Source organism: Hemiscyllium ocellatum, chromosome 24, assembly GCF_020745735.1.
Source record: "Hemiscyllium ocellatum isolate sHemOce1 chromosome 24, sHemOce1.pat.X.cur, whole genome shotgun sequence".
Classification (NCBI taxonomy): Eukaryota; Metazoa; Chordata; class Chondrichthyes; order Orectolobiformes; family Hemiscylliidae; genus Hemiscyllium; species Hemiscyllium ocellatum.
In genome coordinates, this window is record NC_083424.1 from 9,748,930 (window position 1) to 9,762,092 (window position 13,163).

The 13,163-nt window shown below is 40.5% G+C and overlaps 1 protein-coding gene across 3 annotated transcripts in view; it reads left to right on the plus strand.

Moving 5' to 3' along the window:
* pi4kab (phosphatidylinositol 4-kinase, catalytic, alpha b) overlaps positions 1 to 13,163 on the plus strand; it is a 166,941-nt gene that overhangs the window by 12,907 nt on the left and 140,871 nt on the right. For 2 of the 3 annotated variants that reach the window (XM_060843454.1, XM_060843455.1), the window contains exons 4-11: positions 408 to 496; positions 1,130 to 1,202; positions 1,839 to 2,092; positions 2,539 to 2,605; positions 3,608 to 3,756; positions 5,613 to 5,678; positions 9,133 to 9,229; positions 11,460 to 11,651. In XM_060843454.1, the coding sequence (XP_060699437.1) occupies positions 408 to 496; positions 1,130 to 1,202; positions 1,839 to 2,092; positions 2,539 to 2,605; positions 3,608 to 3,756; positions 5,613 to 5,678; positions 9,133 to 9,229; positions 11,460 to 11,651 (987 nt within the window). Of the gene's footprint in view, positions 1 to 407; positions 497 to 1,129; positions 1,203 to 1,838; positions 2,093 to 2,538; positions 2,606 to 3,607; positions 3,757 to 4,269; positions 4,335 to 5,612; positions 5,679 to 9,132; positions 9,230 to 11,459; positions 11,652 to 13,163 lie in introns of those variants that run through there. The other variant, XM_060843456.1, reaches the window with a different exon arrangement.

A 13,163-nucleotide genomic window follows, 5' to 3' on the forward strand; every position in this document is an offset into this window, starting at 1 on the left:
GTGGCTTCAATGTCTTAGTGTTATGAAATGAGAAACCAATATGAACTGTGCTTCTGTAACTTGTAACACCATGGCAGTGATTGAACTGTAGTTTAACCTGAGTCTTTTTAATGTCAGTGAAGGACTTTTCACATTGTGCTCAGTATATTGGAATAACAACAGTACAGATTGATGGCATGGAATTGCAAGTTGCTGAAGACCCTGCTTAATGTTTTTTTTGGGATATGGGGCATTGCTGGTTGAGCCAGCATTTATGGCCCATTCCTCGTTACCCTTGAGAAGGTGGTGGTGAGTTGCCTTCTTGAACTGCGACTGTTGATTATATCACAGATGTGTTGATAGGGTGCAGATGTGTGTACAAGGGGAGAAATATTTGCAATTTGTTTTTTAATTTTTCAACCTTGCAGGAAAGCTTCCTGTTGCTGAAAATTTCAGCTTCTGTTTGGTGACACTACTTTTCGATGTTGCTCAAAAGGACCCCACATTAAGGGTACAGGTAAGGCGTTATTCAGTACCTCAGAAAAATGACTTTTGTTACAAATGTCTCAAATCCCGGTCATAAATTTAATGAGATTATGTGGTGGAGCGCTTTTTTGTTAAAAAGAGTTCCATTGTTGCAATTTAATTGATAAAAACCACCTTGAAGAAAGGAGTTTTTATTTACTTTTAGCACGTGGAGGTAACACTTCTATGACTGCATGTCTAAAGAAACTGTTTTAATTTGTGGCTGTACAATACTGTGATTCAAGGGCGAAGGTACATGGTGATATTGTCACTGGGCAAATTAATGGCAGCTGGTGGAATTTAACAATCAACGTCATGAATTATTGAAGACCTAAAACTAGCACCGATTGCTATAAAAACCCATGGTAGTCTGCCATCCTCATCTAGTCTGACCTACATGTGACTGCAGGCATGTAGCATTGAAATTGCCTCTGATGTGCACGCTGAAATGATCAAATAAACCACTCGGTTCAAAGATCTCTTGAAAGCATATTTTTTAAAGATTCCTTTGCATTTGAGATTGCTGGTTGTTAAGTACAAGTTTGTTAAATGCCTCTCTGCACCCTTTTGCATCTCAGATATTGCATTTTGTCATGTTTGGTTTTTGAAAAAATAATCTTTACAGGTTCTGGAGGCTATACTGGATGTCATGGAAGTTCTGCTGGGGATGTGTCTGGCGCCTCAGACTCAGGATAAAGGTATTTCTGTAAAGCTCTGAAAATACAAGATCCTAGGTGATGTTTTAGTGAAGAAACCAAGTTGTGAAGTGGTGGGCTGGAACTGAAAACTTGGATTCAGAGCAATGGTTCAGTGAAAAGTAGAATACATTGGCAATGACAAAGTTAAGAGTGTGAGCTGAAAATAAATGTCAAACCCATTTTTAGGAAGAGGATGATGGGATATCACATAGATTACAGTGCATCAAAAAGCTGTAGCAGGGTTTTTTTTTAATAGATTGGATGAATCCCGGTTTGAAAGAGGGTTTACATGTCTTTAGTCCCAGAAGTTTGGTAAGGAACATGATTTGAGCTTGCCAGCTTAAGTGAGCAACTGCTCATAAACTGTAAGAGTTCAGTCCTGACATTGTAGATCAATTTGCATCAATTATCTATGTATTCGCTATAGTTGCACTTAGTTTCTGAAATATTGCCCTGGTCTAAAACAAGTGTTCTTAAATTGGTGTCACATCGACCAATTTCAGTTTGCACTTGCTGGAGATAGTATGAAAGTATTTTGTTGAAATATATTTTTTTTATCGAGCTATTGTAAATATCAAGTTCAATGCCTGTATCCTGTCAGCTTGCTCCATATTAACAAAGTTTGCCTTTGTGCAGAAAACCTGTGCAGGTATGCAGTTCCTTGCTTGATTGGAATTGGTCGAGCATTTGGACGTTACAGTAACACAGATGAATCTCTCCTTTCAAAACTATTTCCCAAAGTTACACCACAATCACTGAAAGTTCCTCATGAGATGGATGGACTGAGACGGCGCTCCTTCAATGATTTTCGATCAATCCTGCCCAGTTCCCTCCTGACTGCCTGCCAATCGTGTGATAGCTTGCGGCACAACGCCTGTAGTGTTTCTCAGGTTAAAACCAAACTTTAGTCTTATTGTTTGCGAGAAACATTATTTTTCTGAAAGATGACTTTGCTGTCTTATAAGATGTATGAGAGTGGTCACATTGGGACTGTCTTAAAATTTGTAAAGTCCTTTAAGTTGCAAAATCAATTCCAAGCCTTCATTTTGAATAATTGTTTGTCTTTTACAAAAAAATGAAAATGCTGATAAACGAGCATTTATATTAAAAAACAAAAGTTACTTCTCACTGAAACTCTATTGGAAATAGTTTTATTTTGCAAACTCCTTTCGTAAGCATGCTGCTTAATCCTAAAGCATTCACTTTCACCCCTTGTGTTTAATTTCTCTTAAATTCTGAATCAGCTGCTGTTACCAAGGTTGTCATGCTGTTGCTTCAGTTGAAAACCAAACTTGGAGTTCTTGCCTAACATGGTTCTTCTTTAATACTACTGCAGGCAAGCCCTGAACGCACAACTGCAGCTCCTTGTTCACCAGGAGGGACCAACATGCACTATTTCGAAGGTAAAGTGGTAGATCTCTGCTGTTACACAGATTACATCAGAGCATTTTTGAATAAAGCTACAGTAACTTAAAATGTGCTGAATATCCTCATCTATATTGTAGACATGTTGTGGAGGTGCCGGTGTTGCAGTGGGGTGGACAAAGTTTAAAAACTCACATAATGCCAGGTTATAGTTCCACAGGTTTACCTGAAAGTACATGTTTTTGGAGCGCTGCTCCTTTGCCAGGTAGCTGATGCCTTATGAAGAAGCAGCACTCCAAAAATTTGGGTTTTCAAATGAACCTGTTGGACTATACCTGTTGTTGTGATTTTTAACTTTATTACAGAAGCACAGTGCCAATGAATGTGTGCCTATGCAATCACATTATTTGAGATAAAATTAGTGAATATTTCAAAACACATGAGTAAATGCAGGTAAGCTAACAAAATTTGTTTGGGCAAATCATGTTGGGCAAGTAGAAGGGTTTCTTTGTCACTGGGACCAATTGGATAAAGAGGGTATTCTGTGCAATGTACGCTTGTATGGATTGTGACAAGGCATTTAATGATGGGTCTCGAGTAAAATTCAGACATAGGAAGTGATGCCATTGTTGGCTGGAGGAATTCGACAGGAAATGTGATGTTTTGAATAAGTGTATGTTGCACTGGTCAGGCAACCAAAAACACAGCCTCATTCTCTGGCCCCTATTGCAGAAAGGATGTTCAAGTCTTTTATTCAGCAGGAAATGGTTCGGAAACTACATAAGAGATTTTTCTGGAAAGAATTTTGAGAATTTTTTTGATATTATGAAGAATTTTAGAGTGGTGGATAGGGAAATATCTATTTCCTCTGGTTGGGTAACTGTGGCTGAAGGGCATGAATACAAAATGATGTTTAACAAAGAACCAGCAGAGATCTGAATGACTGTTCAGCCTCCGCCTGTGCTGTACTTTGGCTCTTAGAAGAGTTCAGATTCTATTCTCTAGTCTAATCAAGAATCTTGGCATCTTGTACTTTTTAGGTTCATATCTCCCTGATGGCAGTACTGTGGATCCTCAATATTACTTTTCTACTATTAGCTCAAGTTTTTCTGTCTCCCCACTGTTCACTGGCTGTAGTACAAAAGAATTTCATATTCCACTAGAATACCTCCGACAGCTACTCCAAATGGTATGTATGTTATCAAATATTGATGACCGCTTTCAAACATCTTTCCCACTATAGTGCATTTCCTGCTTGCTTATCTCTTTGTCTTTGTGAAATGTACAATACAAGAATTTATAAGTGGAAGTACATAATCATGTTATGAATTCAGTAAGGAGTGAATCATGTCTGAGCACCAGGTCCAATTATTTCCAGCATTGTTTAACCCGAATGCTGTACTTTGGTTTAATATCCATCCAGGGTCGCTGTCTACTTTGAGTACCAGAACAATAATGGTGGATTACTTCCCATGTTTGTCTTGGTTTTATTGGAGGAACACTGCAGAATAAAATTGAATTAAGCTTACAACTTGAAATCAACTTGACAAAGAGAAAAAGTACAAATCTTCATGGATTCCCTGGCATGAGTTGCTCGATCTATTCTAAGTCTGTCCCATTTAGTGTGGTGATAGTGCCACACAACGTGATGATGAGTATTCTCAGTGTGGAGGTGAGACTTTGCATCCACAAGTGTTGTGCAGTGGTGACTCTCATCGATATTGTCATGGACAGATGCATTTGAAGCAGGCATTTTGGTGGAATGAGGTTAATTATGTTTTTCCATTTTGTTCATTCCCTCACCACTTGCTGTAGAACCAGTCTAGCAGCAATGTCCTTTCAGAGCCATTCGTGATTGTGGATATTGAACTCCCTCCTGTCCACAATAGGTTCTGTGCCCTTAGACCCCTAAGTACTTCCTTCAAGTGTTGTTGAGGAGCACAGAGTCACTTAACAAAAGAGGTCAGTATGAGGTAATCAGCAGGAGATTTCCTTGCCTGTATTTGACCTGATGCTGTGAGACTTCAGGATGTCTGGAGCCCATGTTGAGGACACCGAGGACAATCCCACCTGATTATATACAACTACAGTGCCACCTTTGCTGGGTCTGTCCTGTTGATGGAGCAGGACCTATCCAGGCATGGTGGTGCTGGTGTCTGGGACATTGTCTGTAAGGAATGATTCCGTGAGTATGCCTATGTCAGGCTGTTATTTGACTAGCCTGTGAGATAGCTGTCCCAGTTTGGCCATAGCCCCCCAGATGTTCGTAAGGAAGGCTTTGCAGGATCATCAGGGCTGTTTCTGTCATTGCCTTCTCCAGTGCCAGATGGTCCATCTGGCTTTGTTTCATTTTAGAAACTTTATAACCGTTACAACTGAGTGGTTTGCGAAGCCATTAGATGGAGTTCAATGTCCACAGTTAAGTAGTTTCAAATGATTTTGTTTTTTCAGATTCCTTTCGTTTTCGTTCCTTCTTTCTTTTTCTTCCTCTTTCTCTTTCTCTTTCTTTCTCTTTTTCTTTCTTTCTCTTTCTCTTTCTTTCTCGTTCTCTTCCTTTCTCTTTCTTTCTTTCTCTTTCTCGCACAGGCACACATACGTGTTATTGCTCAGTCAGTAGAGGCATAGAGTCATAGATGTACAGCGCAGAAACTGACTCTTCGTTCCAATGTTAGATCTCCTAATCTAATCTATTCCCGTTTGCCAGTACTTGGCCCATATCCCTCTAAACCTTTTCTATTCATAAAGTCATTCAGATGCCTTTTAAATGCTATAATTGTACCAGCCTCCACCACCTCCTCTGGCAGCTCAATCCATACACGTACCACCCTCTGTTTGAAAAAGTTGCTCCATGGGTCTCCCTTATTTGTTTCTCCTCTCACCTTAAATCTATGCTCTCTAGTTCTGGACTCCCCAACCCAGGGAAAAGACCTTATCTATTTATCCTATCCATGCCCTTCATGATTTTATAAATCTCTATTTCAGAGCCCCTCAGACTCTGACGCTGTTAAGATTCATGATTGAAGAAAATTTCTATTCTTCTCCCAGGTTAAACGGATTGTGGCTGAGTCAGTTTTAAAAACACTGGATGCAATCTTGGCAGAGGTTACTGAGGTAAGGAATTATTCATTGCTTTGGCATTGTACAGTCAACTGCTGCTTTAGAAATCTTGTTTTTTTTTAAAAAATTCTTTCATTGGATGTGGCCGTCACTGACCGCTGGCTCAGCCACTTGAGACAGTTAAGTGTATACCATGTGACTCCAGGCTCAGCTACATGTCGTCCAGATCAGGTAAGGATGGCAAACTTTCTTGCCTAAAGGGCATTAAAAAAACCATTTAGGTTTTTTTTTGACAATTGACAATGGTTCACGGTCACTGAAACTGACTTTGATTCCAAATTTGTTAATTACATTAAAGTTCCCTCAGCTGCTGTGATAGGATTTGAAACAATGTTCCCAGAGCAGTCATAGAGATGTACAGCACGGAAACAGACCATTTGGTCCAACCCGTCCAGATATCCCACCTCAAAATAGTCCCACCTGACAGCGCCCGGCCCATATCCCTCCAAATGCCTCTTAAATGTTGCAGTTGTAGCAGCCAGCTCATTCCATACACATACTACCCTCTGCGTGAAAAAGTTGCCTCTTAGGTCTCTTTTATATCTTTCCCGTCTCACCCTAAACCTATGCCCTCCAGTACTGGACTCCCTGACTCCAGGGAAAAGACTTTGCCTATTTACACTATCCATGCCCCTCATAATTTTGTAAACCTCTAAGGTCACCCCTCAGCCTCCGATGCTCCAGGGATAACAGCCCCAGCCTATTCAGCCTCTCCCTGTAGCTCAGATCCTCCAACCCTGGCAACATCCTTGTAAATCTGTTCTGAACCCTTTGAAGTTTCACAACATCTTTCCAATAGGAAGGAGACCAGAACTGCACGCAATATTCCAACAGTGGCCGAAACAATTTCCTGTAGAGCCGCAACATGACCTCCCAACTCCTGTACTCAATACTCTGACCAATCAAGGAAAGCATATCAAACGCCACCTTCATTATCCTATCTACCTGCGACTTCACTTTCAAGGAGCTATGAACCTGCACTACACGGTCTCTTTGTTCAGCAACACTCCCTAGGACCTTACCGTTAAGTGTATAAGCCCTGCCAAGATTTGCTTTCCCAAAATGCAGCACCTCACATTTATCTGAATTAAACTTCATCTGCCACTTCGCAGCCCATTGGCCCATCTGGTCCAGATCCTGTTGTAATCGGAGGTAACCCTCTTCACTGTCCACTACACCTCCAAGTTTGGTGTCATCTGCAAACTTATGAACTGTTCCTCTTATGCTCACATCCAAATCACTTATGTAAATGACAAAAAGTAGAGGGCCAATCCTTGTGGCACTGCACTGGTCACAGGCCTCCAGTCTGAAAAACAACCCTCCACCACCATCCTCTGTCTTCTACCTTTCAGCCAGTTCTGTATCCAAATGGCTAGTTCTCCCTGTATTCCGTGAGATCTAACCTTGCTAATCAGTCTCCCATGGGGAACCTTGTTGAACGCCTTACTGAAGTCCATATAGATCACATCGACTGCTCTGCCCTCATCAATCTTCTTTGTTACTTCTTCAAAGAACTCAATCAAGTTTGTGAGACATGATTTTCCATGCACAAAGCTATCTTGACTATCCCCAATCAGTCTTTGCCTTTCATTTGGGCTTCTGGACTGTTAGTCCAGTGACATGCTACTAGGGCAACATCTTCCCCAAGTTTCACATTATTTAAAATGAAAGTAGGTGGAAGTCAAGGTTACACAGTCAACTGCACTGTCCTTTCTTTTCCAAGAGCTTGGTTCAAATCCCAACAAAACAAAATACTGCTCCATGTTCAAGTCGTCATCTAACTTTCAAACCGGCAACGAAGGATTATATTTCAGACTTTTCCAGGATCAATGGCAATAAATCCAGCCTGAGGTTCGCCATCTCTGAAGGAGCTCACAGGATGAATATATTCCACAATGCTGTTCTGAAACTGGGGCATGTTGCTCAGAATCCCTTCACTGCCTCACTTCCACCTCATTTTATACATGGTTTTGGGCATTCCTTCATGCTTTGTCAGTGATGATTGCAGTTTGATTTATTTATTGTGGTATTTTTCTGCTTTTTATCTGTGCTTTAGAATTTGTGGCTCTGATTTGCTCTGTGCTAGCCATTTGCACATTGCTGTCTTTGCTGACTGTCCTGGTTAAATATACAGCAGTCAGTTATAGACGAGGTTCCAGCCACACCCTATGGACCACAGCTGCAAGGCATGGAAAGTACTTGTTACGGGAGAGGCTGCGTTGTTTCCTGTATTACCCAGCATTAATGCTCGGCTTTATCAGATCTGGGAGACACCCAGGACATTTTTTTCACTGGAGTCTTGACAGTTGGCAGGTGACCTTTCAGTGGTTGATTAAAATCATGTGGGGTATAGATAGGGTTAATGGTAGGTGACTTTCCCCTCAGCTGGGAGATTTCAGAACGAGATGTCATATTTTGAAGGTGAGAAGAGAGAGATTTAATAAAGACACGGCAAGCCATGTTTTTACATGGAAGGTGGTTCATATGTGGAATGAACATCCTGAGGAAGTGGTGGAAGTGGGCACAGTGACAACATTTAAAAGACACTTGGATAAATACACGGGTAGGAAAGTTGGAGGGATGTGGCCCAAGGGCAGGTAGGTGGGACTAGTTTAGTTTGGTATTATGTTCGGCCTGGACTGGTTGGACCGAAGGGTCTGTTTTTGTGCTGTATAACTCTACAACAGTTAATGTTTCCTTGATGAATGCAACACTCACACTAAAATAACCTGGATCTTGCAAAGGAGATAATTTTGTTTGCATGTGTTAACTATTTGGCTGACGCTGAGCTCAGACTGACCTGATAGAAAAGTTAAAATCAAGTGTTCCGTGTAATTAATGATAGAAATTTGGACCTGGAGTACACTGTCTAACAGGATGCTGGAAGCTGCATTTATGCTCCAAAAGGAGTAATTTTCAGAGTTCTAGAGAATAAGTCGAGCCGAGACTTGTTGAAAGAACTAACAAAGCATGATGGATGAATACCCTCCGTCTGTGCTCTTAAGATTCTATAACATGTGTTTTCAAAAAAAAAAGTCACAAACCTCTTGGCCAGATAATGTCTATTTCCGATGGTCCATCATCATCATCATCTTAGAATCCCTATAGTGTGAAAACAGACTATTTGGCTCAACAAGTCCACACCAGCCCTCTGAAGAGTTACCCACCCAACTCATTTCCCTACCCTATTACTCTCTATATTTTCTCCTAACTAATCTATCTAGCCTACACATCCCTAAACACTATGGGCAATTTTGCATGGCCAATCTACCCAACATGCACAGCTTTGGACTGGTACATTTGATAATGTAACCTTTACTAATTATGTTGTGTAAAGAACCAGGGCCAGAGACACGAGTTTCACAGATCCTAGCTGAATAGTATCAAAGTGTGTTTGATTTTCTGAAATGAGCAATGCAATAATCTTGAAATTGATTTTAATATTTAGGCAAATGCAAATTTGGATCTGTACTATCGAAACTTCAGCGATCCTCTTTATGTGGTCGTGTTTAAAATGTTGAGAGACACTTTGTATCACATGAAAGGTAAGCTGCTTTCTTTATTAGCATTGTTGATTAATTTTTGATCAAACTCAAGAATTGAATGCCCTTATGATGCTGGTATAAACAAGGTCAGAAGTCATTTGACCCCAGGTTATAGTCCCAACAAGTTTATTTGAAATCACAAGTTTTCAGAGCGCTGCTCCTTTGTCATGTGAAGTCACTTAGTGATTTCAAATAAACTCATTGGACTGTAACTTGGTATCATTTGACCTCTGACCTTGTCCACCCCAGTATAAACACTGACACCTCTACATCATGATATAAACAAGAGTACAGACATCTTCCTGGGGCTTCTGTTCATCTGTCGTGTGTTTGCTATGGTACTTTTTGAAGTTTCAGTTGTTTTACGTACGTGGAATGGAGGGGGATAATGTTCGCTTCACTTCAGCAAATGGACTGATTTGGTCTCAGCTGAAGTTAAAGAGAGGCAAAGATAAATGGCACCAGGAAGCAGGTTACCATTTCTAACCAAGCATGACAGAATATCAGTTTAAAAAAAATACTTCCATAGCTTGGGATCAATTCCAGGAGGGCAGTGTGGACTCAGCCGGCACAATGGCCTGCTTCCATGCTGTAGCGATTCTGATTGTCGATGCCTAATCCCATAGCAAAAAGAGTCTTGCCCCATCCTTCAGAGAGATTGACCTCAATTCTGAGGCACAACATACATTTACAATTCAATGTGTCACTTGTTGATTTGCAAAGGAGATGCTAACGTGAGGTGTGCTATTTTATTTAGTGGCTTGTTTCACCCATAACATTACTTATGGTGAATTCAAGTACAGCATTTTTAATAACATTGATACTTAAACTAACTAGCTCAGCATCGTTGCCTTTCTAGCCATTGCAATGCACTGAGCCTGATGTTAACCATCAACAGTCAAGTGGATCATTCAACTCTTACTGCAAAAACCTGCACTGCAGGTGCTGGAACTCTGAATCATCCAGCAGGTCAGGCAGCATTTAGGGACAAAAGATTATTATTTCAAATTTACAACCTTTGATTAGAACTGGAAAAACATTCAAGGTGTAGCAGGCTTTAAGTCAATACAAAGGCTTTGAGGTCAACAATTTTAAATCGCAACCACTGTCCATTTTTTAGACAGTACATGTTAATGATTCTATTATTTTGCTTTGAACCTCATTTAGATCCACTTTTTTTTTCTGGTTCCAATACTATTCCCTTTTTATTGTCATTTAATTTCTCCTGCCCTTTTATTCATTCTCCCTGCACCCATCCCATTTCCTTTTCCTATATTAGCTTGAAATCTATGATATTCCAAATTTTTCCAGTTCTGATGGAAGATCTTGGACCTGATCAATACTGCTCCACCATCAATCATACCTGCTGAGTATTTCCAGCATTCCTGCTTTTATTGTCTGGTCACTATATTAGGCTGTTTATTGATGCTTGCCAAGAGCACATTGATTGTTCTTATTCATGCACTGCAATAGTAACTAACATTTGTAAGTATTATGTTAGCTGTGAAGCATGTTAAGCTGTCCTGAGCTGAGGAAAAGTGTTACACAAATACAAGCGGCTGTCCTTTTCTCGTTATGGCTTTTCATGTTAAATATCCCTGAAGCAATGCAGTCCTTTGAGTTAAATGAGTTCTGAAACCGCTTTGTCTAACTACAAATGATGCACCTGAGCATTGCTGGTTATAAAGACTAAAGAAGACTGTGATATGTCTCAGGGAATTGAGCTGTCTCTGGATTCAGATGACAATGCAAAATTTATTCGACTTGTTTGCATAGTTTAGAGTAGCTTCTAGAGGTTCTCTGTTTTAACTCCCGTGAGCCTACTTTATGATTCTAAAAATAATCACTGAATGCTGCAAAATAAACAGGAATTTGCATTCTTTTTGCACAGAATTTCAAATCTATGAACAAGGCCACAAATTATTACTAAACACAATTTGGAATTTGTTTTGAGCTACAATAAGCAGGTTATATATGATTATTAATTATTATTTTACCGTAAACAAATAATGAGTGGAATTAGATAATATTATTTAATACAACTGTTTAGAAGGCTGGGTATATAGATTTGCCATTTACTAATATTTCAAGTAACCCTTTGTTCATTCCTGTCTGACAGGAGAGTATTGCTGTAAACAAGGGAATCTGGTTTCAGGAGCTTGGATATATCCATTTGCCAAAATCTCTTTCTCTTTTGCACTGTCAGCATTAACCAATTTTGTCCTCTCAGATCTCCAGACTGCATTTGTGAAGGAGGTTCATGATTTTGTCCTCGAGCAGTTTAATAGTAGTCAGTCTGAACTCCAGAAGATACTGCATGATACAGAGTATATTCATCATGAATTTAACCCTCTGAAACTCAGATGTCAAGCAAATGCTGCATGTGTGGATTTAATGGTGTGGGCCGTTAAAGATGAGCAAGGTAAAGAATATTTAAAAAGTGGAAATCTCTTTTTTTTTCAATTATCTGTAAAATAACTGAGGAAGAAGTGAAGACTGCAGATGCTGGAGGTCCGAGTCGAAGAGGGTGGTGCTGGAAAAGTGCAGCCAATCAGGCAGCATCCTAGGAGCAGGAGGATCGACGTTTTGGGCATAAACCTCCTGATGAAGAGCTTATGCTTGAAGTGTCGCTATTCCTGTTCCTTGGATTGCTGTCTGACTGGCTGTGCTTTTGCAGCACCACACTCTTCGACTGTAAAATAATCTGGCCAGTTGAGTGGCTTAGTTACGTTAAAAATGTTGACCATGTTTTGCATTGTTCCTGTACAAGGTTAAAACATTTTAACTTTTTTTTAAGATGGCAGTGCTGATCGGTATCAGTGACGTTTTATTTATTTGCCTCTCCTTTAAAAGATCCTCCTTATTCAGATAATGTTATGAAGATAACACTTTGTCTTGACCCATCTGGCTGTTTCTCAGGTTATTCTAAACACTGAGGCTTAGATATTCATAAAGGCCAAATGGGGAATGTGAGCGAACACTTGCCAGCAGCAAGACTGACTTAGGGGTGTTGGTTGACTTCCCAACTGATCACCTCCTGACCTCTCTGTCCAATTAAGGACACCATGCAAACTCTCAATGCTACCAACCAAATCATAGGTCCCCTGGATACCTTCATTGGCCGACACAGCAGTGTAGAAATAAACACGATCGATGGGGGAAGTCAATTGGGATTGACTGGAGGGAGATTCACTCTTGCATTGTGATGTCCCACAATTATGGCTGTTCATGTTCACATCCCTGGCAATGAGGTATGGAGTTTCTATATCTGGTGGCTGTCCCTACCCCAACTTGTAACAGTGAGATCATTGGGCTTGCAGTTTCTGTGCATGCAACAGGGGGCAAAATGCCATAAAAGGCCACAGATCTCCCCTAATAGAGGTCTCAGTCACCTGGCTACCTGCTTAGTGCTGATTTCCTTCCCAACTCAGCCTTCGGAAATCTCAGCACCAGGAATGCATCGGGAAAACCTCTGTTTTCCTGGCAACCCCTCTCTCTACTGGGCTGGAATGTTATCCTGTTGAGGGGGACATTTGTGTCGATGTCTGTTATTGTTTTTTTATCAGAGAGGTCACTGGATAAACATCAACCTGAGGAAATTTTTTTTAAAAACCGGAAGAATTGTGAATGCTGTAAATCAGAAACAAAAATAGAAATCTCTGCAAAAATCTCAGCAGGTCTGCAGAAGGATCACTCAACACAAAACGTCAACTTTGATTTCTCTCCACGGATGCTGCCCGGAGACTTGCTGGCAATTTATTACTTCTTTATTTGTTTGTGGAATTTGAGCGTCATTGGCTGGCTAGTCTTTATTGCCCGTCCCTAGTTGTCCTTGAGAAAGTGGTGGCGGTGAGCTGTCTTCTTGAATCACTACAGGCTACATGCTGAATGTTGACCCACAATGTCCTTTGGGAGAGAATTCCAAGTTTTTAAC